The 27502-nt window shown below is 37.0% G+C and overlaps 1 protein-coding gene across 4 annotated transcripts in view; it reads left to right on the top strand.

The window, feature by feature from the left end:
- LRRC7 (leucine rich repeat containing 7) overlaps positions 1–27502 on the top strand; it is a 128921-nt gene that overhangs the window by 78300 nt on the left and 23119 nt on the right. For 2 of the 4 annotated variants that reach the window (XM_070939464.1, XM_070939463.1), the window contains exons 11-18: positions 1819–1934; positions 4127–4196; positions 5565–5664; positions 6313–6437; positions 12206–12403; positions 14260–14371; positions 15800–15980; positions 16960–18628. In XM_070939464.1, coding sequence (XP_070795565.1) covers positions 1819–1934; positions 4127–4196; positions 5565–5664; positions 6313–6437; positions 12206–12403; positions 14260–14371; positions 15800–15980; positions 16960–18628 — 2571 coding nt within the window. Of the gene's footprint in view, positions 1–1818; positions 1935–4126; positions 4197–5564; positions 5665–6312; positions 6438–11002; positions 11054–12205; positions 12404–14259; positions 14372–15799; positions 15981–16959; positions 18629–27502 lie in introns of all 4 variants that reach the window. The other 2 variants (XM_070939462.1, XM_070939465.1) reach the window with 2 other exon arrangements.

The raw sequence follows: 27502 nt of genomic DNA, 5'->3' as shown, positions 1-27502 counted from the left end.
CATGGCTCTACAGATTATGCACAGTGGCTATATAGACAGAGGAAAGATCTAAAAGGAGCTTCTTATGTATCTGTAATGCTCAAAAATGTAGGTGACCATGTTCCATCCTCTTCTTCATCCTATCTATCAGTATAGATATTGGATCACTTTATTATCCATAAAAGAAATGTACAGTACCATGGAATACATAACACATTAATTAAACATTAATTAGGGACTTTTAACTGTCACTTTCAAAATGTCACTTCATAGATATATTTTATTATGAATGAAGGCAAATATACATGTCTCAGGATAATGTTGTAGGGTCCAAACTGGGACTCTGATCCAGATTGGACCCTGCAATATATTTTATTGTGAGCTGCCTAGGTAGGAATGGCATATACCCGTGATGGCAAACCTATGGCACGCGTGCCACACGGAGCCATGTCTGTGGGCACGCCCTAGCTCAGCTCCAGTGCATAAGCACATGCCAGTCAGTTGATTTTCGGGCCTTCTGGGCCCACTGGAAGTCGGGAAATGGGCCGTTTCCAGCCTCCGGAAGGCCTCTGGGGTGTAAGGGAGGCGTCCCCAGTTTTTGCCCTCCCCAGCCTCCAAGAAAGCCTCTGGAGCTTGGGGAGGGCAAAAAAAGGGCCTATCAGGCCCACCGGTAATCTTTTTGCCATCATGTGCCAAAAGCAGGGATAGCGCAGGTGTGTGTGTGTGTTGCACATTGATTGCACATGATACATTTTTCAATGCTAACCCGAGTGCATATGTATATTGTCCCCATTGGTGTGAGAAAAGAACTACGTCACAACACCTTTGAAGGATTGCAAGCAACTTAGAGGAAGTTTGCTTTTTTAAAAAGTTAATTTGGCTTGTGCATGCAAAGCAAAAATGCTTTTAAAACATGCTCCCATAATAGGATAATAGGCACTTACGATATCACATTGTTAGAGAAATGATGTGCAAAATAAGCATATTAGGCATCTCATTCAGAGAACATAAGAACTTTAAGCTGCTAAATTTCTTAACAGACTTTTCTAGGATTAGTATAAATGCTAATCAGGATATCCTTTCAATACTTCTGTACTTATCTTGAAGAAGGCAGGCTAAATGACAATTCATGTGACGTTGCACAGAGACTATTAACAACAAACATAATTTCGGTTTAATCCATTTGTAACCCGAGCTATGTGGAGCAACATATAAAACTAATGAATCCAATCTGGGTTGGTCACCAGGACCAGAGGTTTTGTCTTCCGAGCTTTCAAACTCATGCTGGAGATGGGTTCCAGCATGAGTCCGAAAGTTCGGAAGACAAAATCCCTGGTCCCAGTGACCAACCCAGATTGGATCCTTGTCATGTTCCGATGCCCCGCGTAAGAAAAGCCAGAACACAAGTTGATGTTAGATTGTATATCTGGAAACGCGGACCTGGCACGAAGCAACAATCCAAAAGGAATCAAAGTCTCTGCTACCGTGGTTCGTTCACCGACCCTTATGGCCTGGATGGCACAGGACCGCCATTCGGGCAGGGGAGGAAAAGACGCACACCCACAGGCATCGGATGGGGGAGGAGTGGACACGCGCCCACGGGCATCAACGGCCACGCCACCATGGCATCCTGATGGGGAAGAGCTGCCTCCCGAGACACATGCTTACATAAGGGGCCGCTGAACTAACCACAGTAGCACAATATCCTGGGGCACATATATTTCCCTTCATTTGTGAAAGTTAATGAAATTTAATTAATTTAAAGGCATCACAATTCATGAATCCTAAACTGTCGTAGTGTCATTGAACATATCTAACAATTGTTTTTCTTGTCTACAGATTGGCAGCTGCAAAAATGTAACCGTCATGTCCCTCCGTTCAAACAAACTGGAATTTCTTCCCGATGAAATTGGTCAAATGCAGAAACTCCGTGTCTTAAATTTGAGTGACAACAGGTAATACTTTTATTGTTTTAAATTTACTTGTTTTATGAACATCACAAGGATAGAGAACCATATGCTGTGTAAATTTCTAAAATATTCTTCTTTAAAATGTTACCAGATTATCAGTTGACAGAATAACAAATATAAATTTATACTCTTTGCTTCTAGATATTTTGCCCTCAGGAAGAACTTCTGTTTTGGAACTGTTATATTTTCCTGCTCTAGTTATTTCATTCTTATCATACATCAGCTGAGATTTTTTTAAGGAATTGATCAATGATAATCTAATCATATAATTAGAATTGAAGGAAACAAGAAGAGGCAGCAAAAACAAAACAAAAAAAATCAGGTTAGGTTTGAAGTAACGGATAGTAGTTCAGTATCTACAGTACATGGTCACCTAATTGGGTGCAGTAATTCAGAAATTATATCTGACTGCCAGTTGCTTAATGGAGTTGAATGCAAATACAAAAAAACTGGCAGAAGGAAAAGTAATCAGCACTGGATGCTTATCCAAAAAAGTTGAGAGCTCCATTTTATCGCTAAAAACAAATTTCTGAACTCATCATTTCTTAGATACACATTGCACTCTTCTTTAATTCTCATTGGGCCTTTTCAATTCTCTATGCTAGTACAAATCCTTGAGTCTAGCTGACATTTTTCTTGGCAGTCTGACCCCAAAAACTGAAATGAATGGATCCTCCTGTCCCAAAGAGCACCTAAAATATTTATTGCTTAGAAAACAACAAATCTTTTTCCCCTGTAGGTAAAGGAAGAAAAAACCATAAGGGATTCCTTCAAATGTAATTTTGAGAAGACACTATGACAGTTTTCATTTTGACTAGTGTATACAATTTGTAGATGTTCAAAGGTTAACTAACAAATTCTCTACAGCTCTAAACTCTTTCTTAGACGAGAGTTAAGTGTATGGCTACATTCTTCAAGCTTGTTGTAGCATCAGTATGAAAGTTAGGACACAACAAAATATGTTCTGATCTTCACATATAAAAGGTGGGCCTCTGGCCGCAATCTCTTGTGAGATTTTTATTCTGTGATTGATGATTAAGGTTCAACTTTGGAGTTGAAAATTATATCCAATTCTTAAAGTAAAACTTAAGCAGTGCATAAAAGATTTCAATGGTCTTAAATAGTTGTTAGTCTTTTCAAATATTTTAGGCTTAAATGTTTTAAGTCATATTTTGAATAACATGAGGCTAAATAATATATTTTCTACAAATTAATAATAATAGAAGAGAAAGAACTTGAGAATACTACAAAATACCAAGACCTACAAATAGAAATAGAATGACTTCCCACACCCCTATGGTCAGGTGATCAAAATTAGTTATTTGGCAACTGACTCATGCAGTTGCAGTGTCCTGGAGTCATGTGATCACTTTTTATGACCTTCTAAGAAGCAAAGTTAATGGGGAAGCCAGATTCACTTAACAACCATCTAGTTAACTTAATAACTGCAGTGATTCACTTAACAACTAAATCAAAAAAGCATAAAATTGGGCAAAATTCACTTAATTGTTTCATTTAGGAACAGAAATCTGGGACTCAATTGTGGACGTAAGTTGAGGACTACCTATATTAACACCAGTTCCAAAATAATAGTTTAATAAATCTAATAAATCAGAATCTCAATCTTTCATTTTTACTGTTGTACATTATCATGGAGAAAATTAATATGACAACTAATTTGAATGTATGTCTTCAAATTGTAAATAAGAAAAAAAAACCAAGCAACATCACAAAACAGATATTAGGACTAGCTGAATCTATTCAGCCAAAAATATTTTTAAAACAATAAAATATATTCCTATTAAATATATTAAAAACTCTATTCTTTTTAATAAAAGTGAAGTTTCTAGATCCCAACTAATTCAAAAGTGCTTGACAGATGTTGCATATAGATGAGCAAATCATAGCTAAAATTGTCAGTAGTTTCATTTATTATTTTAACCATCTAAAGATTTAAGAAATGTTTTTCATTTTAAATGAAAAAGTTAAATGAATGTTTCTGTTAAAAGATTTTTTTTTAATAATTAAAAGATATATTAAAAAATACTAAATGTTTATTGTGGAATCACTGTAAAGTGTTGTTTAAATAATTGACCAAATAATGTTGTATTCAGGAAGGATTCATTTTGTCTAAATATTTGTGTTTGTTTGTTGTTGTTGTTTTAAAAAAAAAACAGGTTAAAAAATTTACCCATCACTTTTACAAAGCTTAAAGAACTTGCAGCATTGTGGCTTTCAGACAACCAGGTATGTATTTAATATCCATTTGTACATAACAACTAAACAAAAGGGGACTGGTATAGAATTCATTGTCATCATGACATCATTAAGCCATAATTTCAGATTGTGCGTTTTGGATATAGAAGTTTAAACTGTATGTTTCCTCAAATTTTTATCTACCACAGATTTTTTAGTGAATCTGCTGATGGTAAAGAACTACGGTTCTTGATAAAAGAACTGAGTATTAGGAAACTGTCTACAATATCTAGACTTTTTGTTTCTCACAAAGTATAGGATCACTCAGATTTCTCGTCTGCAGAAGTATCCCATGTCTTTTCCTTCTTGTTGGGAGAACTCCAACAGGAAAGATGGGGGAATGGAACATGACAAGGAGATTAGAGGATGTTTTTATTTCATAGATAGGACACAAACATCTACTCAACATGAATAAAAAGGTTTAGCCCAACCTGCAGAAAAAAACAGCATCCCTTCTATTTATTTATATAAACCATTCACTTAGATACAAGTTATATCTAAGTTTCCACTATGAAACTTTTTTTTTTTGAGTAAGCATGCAAAAAAGTTGACTTTTTCATGCAAATAGAAAAAGTTTCTTAGGTTCTAAGCCCCCAATAATTGTGCTCAGATATCTTTTCCCCTAAAGTGTCAGACTAAGTGAGACAAGTTTTTTTCACAGTGTCTTTTCCTGTTCAGATAAATGTAAAAATCTTCTGATGGAGTGGTTGCCTTTTATAAAATCACCAAGTTTGCACATTGTACTAAGCCAGGAAGAGTGAGTTGGAGCATCACACTAATTAAAAGCAAATCATATTGTGATTTAGTATTTTGTATGAAGCGAGGTACTATGAAGATGTTTCAAACAAGAAGAAGCTCAAGACCTGTTTGATATTATCCTATCCCTACTCTACCCTTCAAAAATGATACTGCATTTTTTTCTCTGATTTAAGTGAGCCAAGCAGAGATACTATAAGAAAGGATATACTGCGTATGTAAAACTTGTGTGTGTGTGTGGGGGGGTGTATTTCATGTGTGCTTCTGAATTGTATCTGTAATTTTAAAGACAACATAATTTCTTTTCTGTATCAAAACAGTATGGCAACATAACAAACAGTACATAAATCACAATAGTGTGTTATCATTTGTTGTTTGTAGATGTTACAGAGGTCATAATGCAATACAATTTTGTACCTGAATATTGTTTTAGCAGGTTTTCATTTTAAATAAAGGTTATTACCAGTACCCTTTGTAACAAAACACTACTGTTAGCATTCATAATATTTTTAATACCATAATTTAATTTGTTTCATTGTCACTTTTTTCCTCATGAGACAGAATGTTATATATTGTGTGTGTGCGTTTTTCTTTAATTTACAGTCTAAGGCTCTGATTCCTCTTCAAACTGAAGCGCATCCAGAAACAAAGCAAAGAGTATTAACTAACTACATGTTTCCTCAGCAACCTCGTGGTGATGAAGGTAAAATTATTAACCAGTTTTTCTAAACGCACAAAATAACACAATGGTTATTTAATATCCAAAAGTAAGTAGAAATCTTATTAATAATTCTGTTGTTTTTATCACTGTAATATCATTGAAATCATTTATGTATTTCTGAAGCAATTTCAGGCAGGCATGCCTTGTTTAGTTTTACAGATTTCCTGGCCAATTTATCTTAGATTAGCATTTGCTTTCTGCAGTCAAAATTATGTCCCAAAGCCAGAGTGTTACAGAAAATAGAACCTGCACAGATTTAGAAATAACAGATCTCACTATCAAAATAATTCTATATTTAGGATGGCAAGTCTTAGGCTGTGTATTATATTGTCATAATTGTGGGGTTATGCTATAAAGACTTATAATGAGTGAAATTAAGCTCTGAATAATTTTCAATAGTTTTCGAAGGGCCAGGAAATATTTTTGTCTACTTGCACTAAACATAGGTAAGCAAAATAGAAATGTGTAGAATCCATAAATAAATAATGTAGAAATGCAAAAAAATAATAATAATACATGGCATGCAACTGTGCCTTTTTATTTAGAATCATTATAAATTTAAAAGAATAGCAAGTAACATTTGTTAGCTAGTTTATTTGATTCTAGCCTTCATTTCTAAATTAATTACAGATTTCCAGTCTGATAGTGATAGTTTTAATCCTACTCTGTGGGAGGAACAGCGGCAGCAACGTATGACAGTGGCCTTTGAGTTTGAGGAAAAAAAGGAAGAAGAGGAAAATGCAGGAAAAGTTAAGGTAAGTGGAATTATATTTCTCGATTATAGTTGCAGTTCAGTGAACATAGAAAACAAATAAATTATGGGTGGAATACTATGACCTCCTAGAACAGGGGTGTCAAACTCAATTTGGCCCGCAGGATGCTTACATCTGGCTCGTAGGGCTGCTCTGGAAACAGCAAAGGCCCATGGTGCCTCTCCCAGGGAAAACGGAGCTCGAGAGGGCCATGTATGGTCCTCCCGAGGTCTGTTTTCACTGGCAGAGGGTTGCAGGAGGCCATCCCAACTGAAAACTGAGCTCAAGAGCCTGTTTTCACTGGCAGAGCACTCGGGCCACAGGCACCCCTGACACGAGTGATGTCAAGCTGGCCACGTCCATCCCGGCCCCCCGAGGTCAAACACAACCCTGGCGTGGCCCTCAATGAAATCGAGTTTGACATCCCTGTTCTAGAATGTGCTGAACCTAAGTTGTCAATACTCCACTTTGAGCCAGACTGACTAGATCCACTGAGAGTTGTTATTCAGCAACATTTGGAGTACTATAAATACACGACCACTGGAATGGTATCTACTCCACGTATCTATGTATCAATGTAGTATCTAATATCTACATATATATGAGAGATTATTGAATTGCATAGGAATATCTTTTGAAATATGGATTGTCTTTTGGGAATTTGCAGTTTTAGCTATGACAGATGGAATGCTGCAAATGCTTAGCGCCTCCTCTTCCATAGCTGGCAGTGTGAAAGATCTACATATTTCTAAATCTAAATTGTGTGAGGACATTCTATGACTCTGATCCTCTTTTCAAAATAATGATTTCCCTCTATTAGCCATCTTGTCTTAATGCCCATGGTTTGCTTAATAGTTGGTATAATGACCCATTGAGACTTGTGACATTTAGAAAGAAAGCAATTGTCAGTATTATAAATACCTACTATATGGAAATTGAAATTACATATTGCCTTCTTGCAGATTAGATTTGGCAGAACTAAAATGACTGCATTCTAAATGCCTCTTGTGCCATATTTTTACTGTTTCAAAAAATAGGAATAGTATATGATCAATGGAACTGGATGCCTAAACTTGACAAATGGCTTCTCTTATTAGTTAAGTGATAGCTGTCATTTTAAAGAGATTAGTAAAGGAGATTCATTCTATGTAAAATAGAGTGAGAGAGAGAAAAAGGGCATTAGATTCATTTACAAAGTCAAACCAGAGATAATTACACAACAGGGAATATCATAAGTATTCAATTAATTCATTCATATTAACATAAATGTCTTTTTTTTTCAAAATTGCAAAACCCTAATTCTAACCCTTTATTTCACAAGGAAACTGATACAATATATCTATAATGAAACCTTATTCACAATCCTATGGAAAATATCATTCTACTTTCATAGAATTTTGTATATTAACTATAAGAACCCTTCTTGTTTTCAATTTCTTCTTGAATCTCTACATGTTATACAAGGAAACTATCTCCATTCCATATTCATCTGAGGTCGCCCAGAACAGTTTGCTGTCTAAAGCAGGGGTGTCAAATTCACATCTTCACGTCGGTGTCACATGATATACCAGGACTTTTTTCCCCTTCGCTAAACTGGGCGTGGGCATGGCCAGGATGTGACGCATCTGGCCTGTGGACCAGGAGTTTGACAGCTCTGGTCTAAAGCAATGACACCTTCCTTTTCCGCCTCCTTCCACGTATAGAAATCAACCAGTTTGACACAAATGTTATTTCAACACTTTCAATAATACATGAGAAATGCAGAACAATCTCCAAATTTGAAGATTACAATGATTACACTCTTTTATTAGCATGTGCTTCCTTAAACGGTTATTTCATTCAGTCTAAGGATAGAGTAGATCATATAAAAATGTACAAAATTGTAGCAAGAATGAAAAGCCTTGGCTATAAAATAATGTGACTGTATGAGCAAATCCTTTAACTGAAGATCTGCATTTCAGTTTCATTTTCAGTATCCCTGAGGTTTACTTCTGTTGTCTCAATTTTATAAGAAAGTAAACCCAAAAAGTTGATATTTCACACAATATTTCTTATGCAAAAATATATTAGCGTATATATATATATATATATATATATATATATATATATATATATATATATGTTTATGTAAGTTTTCACGGGTATGTATGTGTGTATAGTTAATATACATATTAATATATTTGAAATACCAACGTCAGTTATGTCAGCTGACATAAGCCTGATGATGGCAGATGGGATTCTGCCGAAACGTCGCTTCTACCCTTTTAGGGATATATCCACAATTACACGGGAAGAAACCCGAAATATTAACTATACACACACACACACACACACACACACACACACACATATATATATATATATATATATATATATATATATATATATACACATATACATATACATAGTATATATACTGTAATATGTCTATCTACGTCTATCTATCTATCTATCTATCTATCTATCTATCTATCTATCTATCTATCTATCCAGTATATATACAATATATATATATATACACTGTATATATTGTTCTGACCTAGGCTTCCTGAGACAGTAAAAGCACACAATTAGTCCCAAAAACCCTCTTTTTATTTCAACAGCTGTGAATTCTGTTCATTCACAGCCCGTGATGAGTCACAAATAGTTTGTAAAGAGTCCGCCACAGTCCTTTGAGATAAAGCTGATAAGCACCCACCTTCCATATTTTTTTTATTTGTCCAATGCAACCCTGTTTAACTTAACTTAACTTTTCATCAACCAAATCATTTATTTTTCAAAAAACATAGCGCTTGAAACCAGAACCAGAGAAAAATGATAACATTCAAGTAAATCTCCTATTTCTCTTTGAAGCTGGTTGATCTAGCAGTAAGCATCAAGATGAATTGTGGGTGGGGAGCAGAGTTCTTTGCATAAATACAACTTTTGCTTCTTTCCACTTTGTTTCTTCCAAAGTGGATCACTAGTTTTAGTGAGATGTTTCATTAATGACTGTTACAAACATACAATCTGGCTTAGTCTTTATGCAGTCTTCAAGTAAAAATAATTTTATACTTCAAGAAAAAAATAACACTACCACTAACTTATATATATTTTTTATATTCACAAAAAAACCCCTCAAAATGCATAAAATATTTTAGCAGCAAATAGAAATTGACTGAAATATTTAAATTAAATAAAATAATAAAAATAACTTTCTACTTTATTCCTCTCATCTCTCTGTAGGCTATTTATGAGGTTTTAAAATTTACATTTTTAATATTCAGGCAGGTAGCATATATATGATAAATACGTTTTAAAAATGTTTACATTGTAAGTTATGTCTTCATGTGAAAACTCTCAGTACTTCTGATAGTTACAAAATTGCACAAGAGCCACTGCCAGTAAGATTTCTATTATACTTGATGGATTCAAACGGAACAATAACAAATAGATTACATCCGTATACATTTTTGTCAATATATTACAATTTTTTTTCCAAAGTGCAAAATACATTTTGATTTTTAGCAAATCGATCATAATTTTCATTTGATTAAAAATATAATCTAACCTTAATAGTAGACTTGAAAAATTTAATTAACCACAATATATAGTACAACACAAACCTATGAACAAACAATACAAGTCAGAAGCTAAATTCTGAAAGTAAACTGAATTTATTCACACTTAATATGAATTCACCCATTCAGAATTTATATGAAATCTGAAACTAATTTGATTCTAGATTTGGATTAAGAAAAATTCATGTTAGCCATAATTATTGTTAATGTAATAATAATGAGGATTTATCCTGATAAAATTTGCTAATATACTAATATCTCTGCAAGAACTCAAAATCTGGGACAATTGAAAATACATTCTTTTAAATCCCCATATTAAAGAGACAGTGTACATATGCCTATTCATTTCTTATCATACTGTAGATGTAAATACAGAAAAAGATCAGCATTTTTCCTAAAATGGTGGCAAGTCTAATTACATGGGAAGTTTTTCAAAATTAAAATTTAAGAAACTTGAAAATATTGCAATGATATATGAATTTATTACAGTTCAGTAAAGTCAGTGTGTTCTTTAGCTCTAGAATGCGTATAAATATGTTTGAAGAAATTCATATTGCAATTATCTATCTCGATATCTGATCAGATATTTACTGACCGGCAAATATTTGGGTATTTTAAAAATGATTTTTTTGCAATGTCATCAAGGTAATGTAACATAAAGATTTCATCTTATAGGTTCTTAGAACTGATCAAAATATTTTATATCTTGCTTCTCTGTCGTACGCACTGCAGATATCTTTCTCTTAGGTAAATATAAAGGCATTATTTTAAGGGGCAAAAGAACCATCAACATCAAAGGCCTGATTTTCAAGAAAATGCTTGTCCTAAAGCAGCCTGCTATGTACTATAAGTTGCTTTTAACATTTAATTGAAACAGCTCTTATAACACATTTTTTCATAACAAATTTGCATTGATGACTCTTATAACATTTGCTTTTGGTCAAGTATATCATTGTTTGCTGAATTGAATTTGACAGTAGAAATTAAAAAAGAAATTCTTCTATCCAGGAATATTGCACTTTGGAAGGTTTTTATCCCCAGCGGCATGCTACTTCTGAGGTAACTTTAAATGTGAAACATAAAAGACCATGAATAGAAAGGGAGTCTAGACTGCATTGGTAATTATCCTTTTTAATATTAATATAGGAATACCTTCACCCTACTTCTATCTAGCACATCTGAGAATAATTTATCACTGAAAAATAATATTGACCTAGGATAAATTGCTTTACCCAGATATCTTTCTTTGTTTTAGTTTAGCTACTTTGTATTTTTAGTAGCCTTTCCAATGCATGCACAATTTGCTTATATCCCTCCTGTTTTTTAGATTGTATTGGGCATCAGTTAAGCCATTGCCCAGGTCATGTATTAATACAAGTGCTTAGATGAGTCTATCAGCATTTGCAGTCTTTAGACTATTAATGAGAGCTTTAGTGATATTATATCCACTCATTACAGTTAAGTAGTTCTTGTGCTGGACCTGTACATTGACGTTATGTAATATTTTATATTTGCTACTGAGGTCTATGTTTGGATGTGCTTGTCTGTAATGCGTATTTTATTATACTTCAACATTGAGTGTAAGTTTGTACCATAGTCTGTATTTTTCATATCAGTCAAGCTTTTTTGAATGGATGCCTATTAAGCTCTGTATGCTTTGGAATCTTGGCTGTACATCTATTTTTATGTTTGTGGTAAATAAAGTGTCACAGTTTATTCAAGTATACCCATTTATCAGAGAAGAAAATAATTGTTCAATATTGAATGCAATTCACTTAAGTTTCATTGCTTTTATAGACAAAAGTACAATTAGGCTTCTTTTTGGGTTGCTACAGTATATTCAGATAAGCAGTCACAATATTGTGTTATAGATCCAGAGTGACATTCCACATATTAGTGAATTTCTAGAATCTGCCTGAACTATTAGAGGAATATTTTGCATCATAACTATCATGGTATAATTTTAATCAAATTTTTATCACTGACAACAATGGATTGGAATTCTGCACCATCCTATTCTAAGTGATACTGGCTTTTGCTTTTCAAAAAGTGCAGTGTAGCAGGTGTTTTATGTTAACATTGTCTCAAATTCCTAAATTCACTGTCTGTGTTTTGCAATATATATCACCTTGATAATCAAAGTGAAAATTTTAACAATTATTCTTCTTTTCTGCTTCTACTTTTAATTTATTTTGTTAACTACATATTCAGGTTGAAATAAATTTAAAGCGTTATCCAACTCCATATCCAGAAGATTTAAAGAACATGGTGAAATCTGTTCAAAATCTGGTGGGCAAATCTACCCATGGAGTGAGGCCTGAGAATTCAGCACCATCTGCCAGTGCAGAACAAGTTGTGAAAGACAAATTTGAGCACAAGTGGCCCATGGCAACAAAAGAGCTGTCAGAGGTAACAAAAAATAAACACCAGTGCTCTTTAAAGTAATGGTTTTAATATTGAAGCAGCATCTGTCTGTCTATCTATCTATCTCTATTGTTATAATATAGAGATATAATATACTATATCTCTAGTAGTTATTAGTAATTATTATATGATTTGGAGATCTGGACAACTTCTAGATCTAGATGGTCCAAAGTAGATGATCAACAGAAAAGTTGGTTTTCTCAAGAGAAGATAGATATAGAAGGTAGAATGCTTCATAACGGTTTTAAGTAATATGCAAGACTCTTTGACTTATGAGAAAAGTATAATCATTAATTTTAAGATGGAGTGTTCTTTCAGCAATTCTGCACATACATTAGAAACCAATTGCACAGGTAGATGACTTTCTGCACACAAGTCATTTTATTTAAAAAGTGTTTATTAATAGTAAAAACTAAATAAAATCATTGTTAAACCATTACAGATAACAAAAAAATAATGTTAGTAAACAAGAACCTTGGTAGTATAATATGAAAATAATGTCATCCAGAATGGCAATTAATTGCAGGAGGGAATTAATTGATGAAAATTAAAAGAATAGTAAAAAATTATCATGTTTTCTGCTTGTCCTGCAACCTGACCAGTTATAAAACTCTTCAATGCCAGGTACAGAAGTAAATTGTGAAAAAAGCAACAGCAAGAAATAGGAAGTGATCAAGTTTGACTTTAAATACCTTAGGCAAACATATGCTGCAACAAAAGATATAGAAAACTAATCTAAAATGCCAAACAAATTGGGAAACCCAGAAAAACAAGCAAACAATAAGGTCTAAAGGTCTAAAACAGGGGTCGGCAACCTGTGGCTCTGGAGCCACATCTGGCTCTTTCATCCCTCTGCTGCGGCTTTCTGTCGCTCAAAACATGTGTCACAACAGCCAATGTGCCACACCCACCAGCACGTGATTTATTGAGCTTTTCGACCCATCTTTTTTTTCAGAGTTCAAAATGTTTTTGTTGCATGCAGAAATAAAAATTTGTTTTCTCTGTAGCCGTTCATTGATTATATAAATGCAACACACTATAGTTTTTTTATACATAGCATAAAGGTAAAAAACGATATTTGCAGTGTTATCTTCATTTTAAATGTTAAAATTGTTTTGTGGTTCCCAGTGTTTTCTTTTCTGTGAAAAATGGGTCCAAATGGCTCTTTGAGTGTTTAAGGTTGCCAACCCCTGGTCTAAGAGAAACATTATAACTATAGTAAAACAAGCAATACGCCCAGTGTAAAAATCATTTCCACATGCAAGAGAATGTTAAGATATTTCACCCTAGGTCCATTTTTAGCGTACAGCTGAGCCTCATCAATCATCTTGTAGCAGCTCATCTATTTTCCTGCCAAAACATACAGTCTTCTAGCACTTCTGTGTTGTGTAGCCTCCTGAACGTGCACTCAGTATCTCTCAGATCAGGACCTGGCTCACTTGGTCTTGGCTGAGAGGTCCCTTTGGCGGAAGGCTCTGGCAAGCAGGATTGAATTCCACAGGCTATTCAGGTCTACTCTGCAGCATGGAACTACTGAGAAGTAGGCAGCAGGCTCTCAGTAGTTCCAAGCTGTCTAATTATGTGTATTAGGCCAGGGGCATGTCATCATGTTTTTGTGAGCATGAGTTTGCTAGTCATGCTTCTTGATTTTTAATATGTAGGTTAATGTATTGGATAATTTTAACACTGAATTTTGCCAGATAATATTTGCCACTATTTTCCAAGTGAATGTACTTAGTATTCATAGTTCTCATAAAAGTATAGATTAAGGTCCACTGAAAATTGCATCTTTGTTAGTGTCTTTATGATATTCAATTCTCCAATATAATTCCAATTTATAGGATTCTTTTGTACACCCAGTGAATGACATGAGGATAGGAGAACTTCGCCCCTCAATGACTGATGCACCATTATATCAACCAAAACTTGTTCTCTTAGGAAAAGAAAAAAAAGGTACTTGATTTTTCTGAATACTTGTGTCATAACTGAAGATAATGGGTGAAGAACGATGCAGAATTGCTATTGTTCTTTATACAGAGATACTTTGTGGTAAATGTTTTTAAGTATATGATTATAAAGCATCAGACTGATCCTGAATCCTGAATAGAGTAGCATAGTTGTTTACTCACCAAACTATAAATAGTTTTATAATACAGAGGTCATAGATTATTATGAACATTTCATCATATTGAAGTTGTAGCTAAGAAGATATTGCATAGTAATATATCTTGATAATAGCTACAGTACTTTCATTTACTGAGGAAAGACAACAGATCCATCTTCAAGCAAAGTTCCTGGGTCATCTTGTCTATGACTTTTGCAGTTTGCTTAAGCTCATGGAGAGTGTGGAATGCTGCAAAAGCATCCTTCAATAGCAAAACAAAAAATTCAATTCAATTATATACCAATATAGTTAATATATTTTAATCAAAGAAAAATAGCTATTTTAACAAACATATGTGAGAAGCAAAGCACAAAAGTATAATAATAAATCAATGCACTGTGTAAGGCAATCTGCATTAATTCATTGCTATCATCTCTGCAAGTGTTCCATGTGACTGAAGATAGAAAATCAAGCGGAAGATAATGCTGATTAGCTGCATTTGTTTTTTATATGGAGTCCAAGCAGAAGCAGATATGTGGCTAAACAGAACAGAAAAGGATGGGAAATCACTTTTCAAGTTTAATTATAACCTATATACCCAGGAACTGGGTATGTCTAGTTTAATGAAAAGAAGGACTAGGGGAGACTTGATAGCAGTGTTCCAATATCTCAGGGGTTGCCACAAAGAAGAGGGAGTCAAACTATTCTCCAAAGCACCTGAGGGTAGAACAAGAAGCAATGGGTGGAAACTAATCAAGGAGAGAAGCAACTTAGAAATAAGGAGAAATTTCCTGACAGTTAGAACAATTAATCAGTGGAACAACTTGCCTCCATAAGTTGTCAATGCTCCAAAACTGAAAATTTTAAGAAGATGTTGGATAATCATTTATCTGAAGTGGTGTAGGGTTTCCTGCCTAAGCAGGGGGTTGGACTAGAAGACCTCCAAGGTCCCTTCCAACTCTGTTATTCTATTCTAATCTATATCTTTTGTATATATGAAGAGCGGTGGTGGTGCAGTGATTAGAATGCAGTATTGCAGGCTAATTCTGCTGACTGTCAGAGGTTCGATCCTCACCGGCTCACGGTTGACTCAGCTTTCCATCCTCCCATGGTCAGTAAAATTGTTGGGGGCAATTTGCTGACTCTGTAAACTGCTTAGAGGGCTGTAAAGTACTATGAAGCAGTACATAAGTCTAAGTACTATTGCTATTTTTTTTTCTAAAAATTCATCCCTGGATTTTTAATTTCATATTAACAAGTTACTTTGTTTTCTCCAGAATCAACTGATGAGTCTGAAGCCGATAAAGTTCACTGCATGAATAACAGTGTTTCTTCAGGCACCTACTCAGACTACTCTCCATCACAAGCTTCTTCTGGGTCTTCTAATGCTCATGTTAAAATAGGATCTTTGCAGACTACAGCTAAAGATGCAGTGAATAATTCATTGTGGGGTAACAGGTGTGTTTATTTAATTAAACTCAAGTTGACTATAGGGATATATAGTTTATTTAACCAAAAAGCTTAAATAAACAGAACTAAAAAAAAACCAATAAATCCTACATTTTTTAAAAAAACTGAAAGTACAAATTCAGCCAAATTCAGAAAATAATGCTTAGGGCCTGATTCTTGTCTTTGATTCTTGATTTTTCTGCAAATCTCCTATCCAGAATTCAGAATTTTTGTATGCTTCATGAATGAAACAAAAATCAAAACTTCTTATACCTTACCAAGGGTCTGTTTCTACTGAAAATACTAATCAAAGGTCATAGAAGGTTATGTAATGATTATGTGTCATCTAGTTTTTCTCAATCAATATACACCTGTTTAAATTAACTCCTGGACAATTTTATTCCTTCAGGGATATAGCCAATTACTTTTTGAAAGAGGCTTTGACATTGATGGTAAGCTCATTGCTATGTGCTTAAGTTCCATTAGTATTTAAATGTATTCCTGAATTTATTACAAAGGGAGGGAGGGAGTAAGTAAGTAAGTTATTTTTGCTTTTCTATTACTTTTCTCTCTCCCTCCCTCCCTCCCTCCCTCCCTCACCGTCCAATTTCTATTTCATTCCAGTTCTGCTATTTGGATGGAAAACAATTCATTTCAAGGTGGATTTCATTGATAACAAGAAAAGAGCTAAGCACATCAATATAGCTTAGAAGTGCTTCATTGGCCTCGTTGTTCCGAAAATTTGTCTCTTCTGCTTGTATAATATTTTGTATAAAATTCTATTGCAGAATTTAAAACAAATCAACTTTGGCAGAAACAGATCATCCAATCAATTTTCGTATTCTACTCCAACCTAAATTAACATTCCATTTGGTAATAGATTGGTTAAACTATGTATGCAATAATGATCAGGTATTTGTTAACATTTTAATCTGCTGTAATTGATTGTTTTCTGATGCACTTTTTAAAAAATATTTGTTTCTTGCAGACTTGTCCAATCTTTCCCACAACCCCTTGAGACCAAGCCATTACTCAGTCAACGGGAATCTGCTCCAGCAGGAAATTTACAGCAACACAATGATAGGCGTCCAATGAGTGATGCCTTTGCTGACAGTTGGAATGACAGCTCTCACTATGATAACACAGGATTTGTGGCAGAGGAGAACACAGTGGAGAATCCTAGCACTAATCCTCTCTTAAGCTCCAAATCAAGAAGCACATCTGCTCATGGACGCAGGCCTTTAATTAGGCAAGACAGGATAGTTGGTATTCCCCTAGAACTTGAGCAACCCTCTATCCGAAATACCCCTGAATCAGAAGTGCCTCCATCAAACCCTTGGCAGAACTGGACAAGAACACCCAGCCCCTTTGAAGATAGGACAGCTTTTCCTTCTAAGCTGGAGATCACCCCTAGTAGCAGCCCTTTACCTGAAAGGAAAGACCTTGTTAAAGACTCTCCTGAAATATCTAGTACTTTTTCTCCAGGTGCACCATGGGAATATCATGATTCCAATACTAACAGAAGTCTCAGCAATGTCTTTTCACACATTCACTGTCGCCCAGAGCTTTCTAAAAATATTATTTCCATCAGCAAAAGTACAGAGCGGCTTTCTCCAATGATGAGAGATTTAAAAACAAGCCGGTTTAAGAAATCACAAAGTATAGATGAGATAGATATTGGTGCATATAAAGTTTATAACATACCATTAGAGAACTATGCAGCTACTACTGATAACGCAGGGATACATGACAGACAAGATAAGATGTTGGGGCCAGAACATGGAATGTCTAGTATGTCCCGTAGCCAGTCTGTGCCAATGCTTGATGATGAACTTCTGACTTACGGAAGTGTAAAGGTCCAACAGCAAAAGCCCTCTGTGACTAAAAAAGTATACCAATTTGACCAAAGTTTTAATCCTCAAGGATCGGTAGAAGTGAAAGCTGAAAAAAGACTACCACCCCCTTTCCAACATACTCCAGAATACGTTCCCCAACAGACGAAAAATGTCTCTAAGGATTTGGTTAGTCCCAGAGCCTACCGAGGATATCCACCCATGGAACACATGTTTTCCTTCTCACAGCCTTCTGTTAACGAAGAGACTGTCAATACTCAGTTGACAAGTCAGGGATCAAGGGCTGGATTTTTAAGAAGAGCAGATTCATTGGCCAGCTCCACTGAAATGTCCATGTATAGAAGAGTCAGTGAACCTCATGAAATGCCTCAAAGCGATAGGTATAACAGACATCAGTATAGAGGAGCTGTGGAACGCCAAAGCAGCATTTCAGTATCTGAATCCCAGTTCCTCAAAAGAAATGGCAGGTATGAAGATGAACACCCTTCATATCAAGAAGTGAAAACCCAGTCTGGAAGCTTCCCTGTTAAAAACCTAACGCAAAGGAGGCCTTTGTCTGCAAGGAGCTACAGTACAGAGAGTTATGGTACCTCCCAAACCAGGCCAGTTTCAGCTAGGCCGACAATGGCGGCTCTGTTGGAAAAAATACCGTCTGACTATAACTTGAGTAACTATGGTGAGAAGCCATCAGATAACCCTGATTTAAAGACAAGGCCTACTCCTGTGAAGGGCAATGAGAGTAAAATGCCTGCTGACTGGAGACAACAGCTACTTAGACATATAGAAGCTAGAAGGTTAGACAGGGTATGTCTGGCATTTCTTTGTAATTCATGCCTTGAGTTTTCTTTATATTCAAAATTTTTGTTTGCAGTGATTAATATGCTATTTGTTAATATTATAAGCCTTTCTCTGTTAAGATAGATAAATGTGTATACATTTCAGGAATTCTTGAAGTGAGAATTGAGGAAAAACATCACTCATATTTTAAAAAAATATTTCAAATAATGTTTCAGTGATGACTTACTGTATTTTTTAAGTTAAAATATTTATCAGAACACTACTAAACTGAGGCTGTATTTATATTCTACTTTTTTTTACATTATAAAGAGAAAATGACAGAATAAATTCCAAACAAAAACTATGTATATTTATGGCCCAGAAAGATTTCGCTGAATAGGCACAATCCAAAATTCTGAAGGACATCCAGAGAAACCCCCTAAAATCACAGAGTTTTTTCTGTGTTTATGAATAAGACTCTCTTTTGTTGCACAATGATTGATATGCCATTCAGTCATGGCAGATTAATTTGTTGATTTTCAGGATAGAAGATCAATTACAGGAATTAATTACATATTGATGTTCTGATACCTAAGCCTTAAACCAATGTGTTTGGAAGTAAATTAACTGCTTTAAGTTTAATTTACAGTATATCTAGGTATATTTATGAACTTTACCTAAGTAAAAACACCTCAGAGTAGGCTAACTCCAAGTTACATTACAAATGTACATAAGAACAATGTTCTTCAGTAACAAATATCTGATAAATGTACAGATTAACTCAATGGAAGTTGATGTTTTTTGCACTAGGTAAATATAATTATAAGTCATTGTATTATTTGGAGCCATAATTAGGATGTTGGTGCTTACTCTTTGAATAAAATACTTTATAATAACTGAAATAGCAAGAAATAATTTAGAAGTCCTATATGCAGAGAAAGGAGCAGTGTAACACATATGGTTTTAGGATTTTCTCTGACTCTATTTTTCACAACTAATTCAATCTGAACTTGTAATTTCAGCACAACACTGTTGCAGGGAAAATTTCTCTATGTCTTTCCTTTGCTTCTGTTTTCATTGTGAAATGAATTCATTATTCCCAGACCTACGAATTCCATGCAAAATACAGCCACTTGTAACTCTTTATCCACTGAGAGTAAAAGCAATAGAGAGAAGCAGTTTTCAGTAGGATAACAGTTTGAAAGAATAAAAAAATACTATTTCCACCTGAAATTATAACTTTATAATCGTGTATAAGAAAAGGGAACACTCAGGATGTTCTTAGAAAATTACACTGAACTACACTGAAATAATTGCAGAACTGTCTTTTGTCTTAAACTGCATTTCATAGTTAAAGTGTAAAAAATACTTAAATGTTCAAAAAAATGAGATTATACTAAATGTGTACATGTATTGCTTTTGATTTATTGAAAGACCTATCTCTTTCATAGACTTTCTCAGAACATTTTTTCATCAACCTTTTAAAGCACTGCAATTTTCTTATTTATTTTGTCTACTATATACTGTTTTTTCTTCATCTGGATTGCCTTGATTGTAGGTTAAATGTGAAGAAGTTCATCTCTGTAGATTCTTGTAAAAAATGCAAAATTCAGATAAACAAATATATTAGCAAAAATATTTGAATTATTTTGGAAAATATGAATCATTAATAGTCTATATGATTCATATTTTCTTTATGCTCAAATTTTCTGTCACTTTTTTCTGTTCAGTTGTGTCTGATTTTCGGAGACAGCCTGGACAAGTTCCAGAAGTTTTCTTGGCAAGGATTTTCCAGAACTGGGTTGCCATTGCCTTCTTATAGGGCTGAGAAAAAATGACTGGCCTAAAACCATCCTACTGACTTTGTAATTAAGATGAGACTATAACTCACTGGCGCCCAATTTCTAGACTGATGATTTAACCATGACACCAAATTGGCTCTTGCCATAAAATTACTGTTACCCTGACCACTATGTATATTTCAGAATCTATTGCTGCATTTGCATGTTTAAATAAGCAAAATGAAAAAGAATGAATGTCTGAAAGCAGTTCAGTTTAGCTATGATTCAGTAAGAGCTAAACTAACCATTTGGTTGTAACAACTAATACAGTCTTTATAGTTCTCTGTTACTGCATATGTGGAAAGCAACTATATCACAGAGCTTATTTTTAGCTTATCTGGTTTTCATGAACAAAAGAAATATACACTGGGTTTTTTTTTTTGTTTTATTTGATTTATATGCCGCCTTCTCCGGAGACTCAGGGCGGCTTACAATGTGCTCAGCAATAGCCTTCATCCTTTTGTATATTTATACAAAGTCAGCTTATTGCCCCCACAACTGGGTCCTCAATTTACCTACCTTAGAAAGGATGGAAGGCTGAGTCAACTGTTGATTTGTATAATCCTATGAATGCAGAACTATAATGTTTTTGATTGTAATTTCAGTGCTAAATCATCAGGAAATGAAAACTCAAAATCTGCATGGGTTTAATCTAGTTGAAAATGTTTAAGAATTTACTAAACGTTTAATCAAAGTGGTTTAACGTCATTATCATTGGAATAGCCATATTGGAGAGTACTTTAGAAAATACTGATACCTTTACAGCAATTAAAAGTTTGGAAATAGAAGTTTACAAAATCCAAACCATCTCCCTTCACCTTCACTTTTCCATTCAGGATTATAAATGCATATTTCTACAACTAACACACAGTTGGAACTTTCTGCAGGGGAAAAAATTGAGTTTGAGTGAATAGGAGCAGAGAAGTGGAAAGTAGTAGAATTGATAAGCTTATAAACAGTCACATGCCATAATCACCTCTCATTAAGATAACCATCATGTGCTCTATATGGGGCCCTCCTTTTGTACAACTGGTACAAAATTCAGCAGTCCAAACAAGGATGGACATCCTAATGTAGTTGGCAGACAACATTGCTTTGGGAACTGTGTTGGCTACCATATGGTTTCTAGATATAATTCAAGGTATTGTCACCCTTAAGACCTTAGATAACTCCAGATCAAGTTATCTAAGGAACACCTTCTGTATACATCTGCCTGTTATAATCAAACTGAATAGTCAAGTCCTGCCAGGCCCCATCTAATATGAGATTGTTATCTGATGGGACCTTAGAAGTGGGCATCTTCAATTGCTGCTCCCATTATTTTGGGATTCCCTCCTACGGAGTTCCTTTTTGCGCTTTCCATCCTGGGTTTCATGGAACTGATTGTTCCATATAGCACAGAAGAAAGATACATTGTGAGTAAAGGTTGGAATTTTGCAGGCACATAATTTCATATAGTTACTACTTATCATTTTGAGGGCAATTTTGCCCATATTATAGATCAGTGATGGCTAACCTTTTCCGGACGAAGTGCCCAAAGTACGCGCGCAAACATGCATGTGTACACAAACCCCCAAAATGCAATGCGTGTGCACCCCCCCACATGCACATGCAACCCCCCACATGGGTGTGCAGGCCCCTCCGCACGTACCCCATTCCCGTGCATGCATGCATGGCTCCCTGCATGCATGCACTCCCCCACATGCGCTGCCCCCTCGCGCATGCGCATGCGTCCCCCACACATGCCCCGCACAGGCATGGCAGAGACCCGAAGACCAGCTGGCCAGCGGGAGGCATGCATGGCAGAGCTGAACTGGGACGACAGCTCATGTGCCATCAGAGAGGGTGCCGTTTGCCACCTCTGGCACGCGTGCCATAGGTTTGCCATCACGCTTATAGATGGTCTTATTTTTGAAGGAGTTGCCTTTTATTTTATGCTTATCTTGTTGGCCGCCCAGAGTCTTTGGGAATGAGCAGTATACCCGCCCACCCATCATAAATGAATGCAACAGTGGAAGACTTGTCAACCCTTCAAGATAGACCATGCATACTAATTTATTTATTTATTTGTATCCCGCCTTTTTTATTTTTACAAATAACTCAAGACGGCAAACATATCCAGCATATCTTCCTCCTCCTATTTTCCCCATAACAAAAACTCTGTGAGTTACGTTGGGCTGAGAGAAAATGACTGGGCCAAGGTCACCCAGCTGGCTTTCATGGCTAAAATGGGACTTGAACTAACATTTATTATAAGATTATAGAAATAGAATCTTGCAAGTCTGAATGCGCTTCGCTCCTCTCTTCCTTTATCTTAGGAGAAATAGGAAGCACTTTGTGTGAGACATTTCCTCAGGTTACAGTTCTTCCCTGGACTCAAATTTCTTTCATCTGACCATTATTTTAGCGCGTCTCTTCCTTCGGTCTTCAAAGTTATTCCTTCTATTCATTAGATCAACAAAGAATTAAAATTATATAAATGGATAAATATGATAAGTAAATATTGCAGTATTGACCACTTGTACGATTCATCTTTTTATGGACATGGAGCTCTATCCTTTGATAGAAGAGCTTCCCTCTGAGATGAGAAGCACCATCTGTACAGTATGTATATATTTTTAACCCACCTTTATTACTTTAAAAGTAACTCGAAGCAGCAAACATACCTAGTACGCCTTCCACCTCCTATTTTTCCACTACAATAACGATGTGAGGTTGGTTAGGCTGAGAGAGAATAACTGGCCTGAAGTCACCCAGCTGGCTTTCATGTGTAAAGCAGGACTAGAACTCAGAGGCTCCTGGCTTCTAGGCTATTGCCTTAACCTTATATCAAACTGGCTGTCATATGTCACCTTATCACAAAAAAGCTTTAGATAATGGTGCTATGATTTAAATTATTTTTTTCATCACATTTGTTTTCCACATTGCTTGCCTGAAGTCTCTTTTTAAAAAGAAACTTATGTGCTTAAATAAATGACTAAAATTTTAACCCACAATCAGTCAAATAAAAAAATAATTTTCCTATGCTTAAATTAATTGCAATTTCACATAGGAGCATGGGAGACAAGGAGATTAATAGTGGGAAAATTATAATTCAAAGCAGATTCTCAAAAAAATGTGCTTCAGTGAATCATTATTCTGAACAACAAAGCTCATATTCTAATCCCTGGAAAAAGTGCATTAATTTAGAGAACACAGAAAGGGAGCTCAGAAAGCAGAAAGAAAAACGAATATCTTATTTCTTGAGATTTGTTTTTTGTTTTTTTGTTTTGCTACATGCTGCTAAAAGGCTCAGATCTAAGATTGACTGTCGATCCTAAATCTGAATGCTAGGGAAAAGAAAAGCAAGAAGAATTGGCTATAGCAAGCTGTGAACATTATTCTTTGGTTAGTTTATTTTATTTTTCTTTTAATGTGTGTGTTATGTACTGACAGATTGGAGCATGCGTGTCAGCCACCGCCAGGCGAGGGCGCTCTTCTGGCGGGAATGAGCAGAGCGCTCATTGGATAAGATGCTGACAGCTTGAATATATTAAGAGCTGTCAAAGCCTGACAGAATTGCTTAGTTCCTCAGTTAGTAGTTGTTGTAGAGATCCAGCCGTTGCTGTTAACTTGTTCTAATTAAAGGAATGGTTATGGTTAATTGAATTGGCCTCGTTTATGCCTACCCACCTCAGTATTTATCAGTGTGTATGAATGAATATAATTTGGCATTTGTGTTTCTTTTAAAATGAAGAGATATTGCTATATAAATATGACATTAGAGAGAAGGCTTTCAGCAGTGCTTATAACTTTCTATGTGATGCTGTCATCCTGAGTTCATGTCTAGAGGTTGGTGGTTAAGGGGAGGGATGGACTGGAATGAAACCAAGGAATTGTGGATATTTGCACCAGTGCCTCTTCAGCTATATCTATCTATCTATCTATCTATCTATCTATCTATCTATCTATCTATCTATCTATCCTTCCTATCTTTAATCTTAGATGGGGCTGCACTTCTCCCCTGAAGATTTGTAGCTCTCGTTGGAGTAGGTGGCAGCTGTAGCCAAGAAGGCCTTGACACAGATTCATCTTGTGCATCAGTTGCACTCAGCCCTGGATTGGGGGACCCTTTGGATACAGGTAGTCCTCAAATTATAGCCATTCGTTCACTGACCGTTCAAAGTTACAACACTGAAAAAAGTGACGATCAGTTTTAATGCTTACAACCAATTTTCACACGACCATTGCAGCCTCTCCATGGTCATATAGTCGAAATTCAGGCACTGGATCTTGACTCTTGTTTTGCCAAGGACATTTGGGATTTATTGCTGTGTAGGCAGCGCTGGGCTGGACTAATTGCAGCCAGAGGCTGCTTGAGGTTTGTGTGGGGGTTTGTTCTCACTCTGCTCTGGGACTTGCCAGAAACGTGGGCGCATTTGGGGAGCCTTGGAGCAATAAAGGGACGGTTTGAACTGCCAGCTGTTTGTGTTATCTCTGTGCCGTGCTCTGAGTCATCACATTTTGTTCCCAACCCAACTCCAATTTCCTCTTCCGTACCACGTTGAGTGACCATGGATCAGTTCCGAGCAGACAATGATCAGTTAGCCCAGCAGGTGGCTCTCCTGACTGCACAGGTTGTACAGATGCAAGCAGCCAGGCCACTCCGCAAATACCCGGTAGCTGTGCTGGATAAATGTAATGGCTCAGTGGCCCAATTTCCAGCATTTCTTGGGCAGTGCCAGCTTTATATGAGCCTTTGGCCTGAGGACTTCCCCACTGACCAGGATAAGGTGGGATTTTTGATAAGCATTTTGTTGGGTTCAGCGGCGCATTGGGCAATGCCCCTGCTAACCCAGCCCAACCAGCTGTTGGATAATTATGCCGAGTTTTGCTATCAGCTAAGGGCCATGTTTGAGGACCCTCTTAGGGTCTAAACGGCTAACAGGCAGTTGAGAGAATTGCGGCAGGGGCGTGGCTCACTCACCGACTATATTCTGACTTCCGGGTGGTCTGCCAGGAACTGCAATGGAACGAGGTGGCGCTTATGGACCAGTTCCAGGAAGGTCTTTCGTCGGGGCTCCTGGATGAGCTGGTACACACTGAATTCCCTCAAACACTCCAGGAAGTCATGCACCTGTGCCTTTGCATCGGATACCTGTGCCCCCGCAACAGACGGAGGCCATGCCCGCACCTGTTAAGGCAGTGCTGCTTTTGGTACTGCTACCTGATGAGTCGATACAGTTGTGGGCTGCACAACTTCACCTGACCCAAGCTGAAAAGGATCAGTGGCACCACGAAGGCCTTTGCCTGTACTGCGGTGGCCAAGGCCATATGGTGGCCAAGTGTCCTGCTAAGGCTCCCAAAACAGCGGCAGGAGCAGCGGTGGGAAACAGGCATGGCCCAGCCTAGAGGGTTCCGTACATCAGGCTCAAAGGGCAATGGGCCAACCATCTCCACCACAGACAGCTTTTATGAAGCACCTCGTTCTAGCAGCGAATGTATTCGTGCCAGGTCAGGGAGCGGTGGAGACTCAGGCCCTGGTGGACTCAGGAGTTATGGCCAACTTCATGGACTCGGCATTTGCCACGCAGTGATCCATTCCCCAGCAGCAGGTGTCACTGCTGGTCATGGTGGAAATGATTGATGGTCGGTCCCTTCGTTCAGGTCCCATGGTTGCCGTGCACATTGGACCACATGTGGAAGAAGCCATGTTTTATGTTACCGCAGTGCCTCACTTCCCGGTAGTGCTGGAGCTGGTATGGTTATGGGCTCATGGTCCACAGATCGTCTGGTCATCTGGGGCAGTGCAGTTCCCCGGCAATAAGTGTGCCACCCATCGCCTGCAGGCCTGTGCAGAGGATGTGGCATGTGGACCTGGACTTACCTGTGAACTTGGTAGATTATGCTGATGTGTTCAGTGAAAAGGAGGCAGATCAGTTGCCCCCGCATCGGTCTTATGACTGCCCGATTGAGTTGGTGCCCGATGCCAAATTGCCAGTGGGTCAGATTTACTCCCTGTCAGAAACGGAGTTGGCTGCGTTATGGGACTTTACCAAGAAGAATTTCCAGAAGCGGTTTATTCAGCCTTCTACCTCTCCATTTTTTTAAAATTATTTTTAATTTGATTTATATGCCGCCCTTCTCCAGAGACTCAGGGCGGCTTACAATGTGTTAAGCAATAGCCTTCATACTTTTGTATATTTATACAAAGTCAGCTTATTGCCCCCACAAACTGGGTCCTCATTTCACCTACCTTAGAAAGGATGGAAGGCTGAGTCAACCTTGAGCCTGGTGAGATTTGAATTTACAGTAATTGCAGACAGCTGGTGTTAATCACAATGCTATCAGTCTGCTGAGCCACCAGGCCCTATTGGCTGCACCGGTGTTCTTTGTCAAGAAGAAGCCTCTGCTGTGATTATCACAAGTTGAATGCGATCACAATACGGAACCGGTACCCGCCTTCCCCTCATCCTTGCTGCAGACCATGTGGATTCACTTGGTCTTCCACCAGTCATTGCTAGTACTAGTATCAGCTGACAGTTCACATCAACCAGCTCTACCACCACCAGGATCAGTAGCCCCTCAGGGAGAGACAGAGTATAAAGTGGAGAGCATTTAAGATTCCCGTCAGTTGAGGGGCTAGTTTCAGTACCTTGTGACATGGAAAGGTTATGGACCCGAAGACTGGTCTATGACTTCCACACCCAGTTCCCACAACATCCCAATCCACATGGTCCCAGTGGAGAGGGCCCTGTGGGAGGATAGTGTCATGCCCCTGGCAGAGTCTGAATCTATGGCAGAAGATGAGCTGGAACAAGAACTGACAGTGAGTGAAAGGGCAGATCTGTTAGCCTTAGAGGAAACTGGGGAAGGGCAGAGTCAGTCCAGGCAAGGCTGTTCAGAATTCATAAGGCCTGCAGGCAGGAAGGAGAGACAGAGCTCAGATGAGGAGCAAGAACCACCCCTCCTGATGCAAGGGCTCGGAGAGTACAGAGAAGGTGTGATCAGTGCAGACAGAGCAGGCCATGTGCGAGGAGAGTGCCCCGCCCAGCTTCACCAGGCACACCTGGATAATGAG

The sequence above is a fragment of the Pituophis catenifer genome, unplaced genomic scaffold, assembly GCF_029215685.1.
Source record: "Pituophis catenifer annectens isolate HBS135680 unplaced genomic scaffold, rPitCat1.0.hap2 SCAF_3, whole genome shotgun sequence".
NCBI lineage: Eukaryota > Metazoa > Chordata > Lepidosauria > Squamata > Colubridae > Pituophis > Pituophis catenifer.
This window is presented reverse-complemented; position numbering and strand designations above follow the sequence as displayed.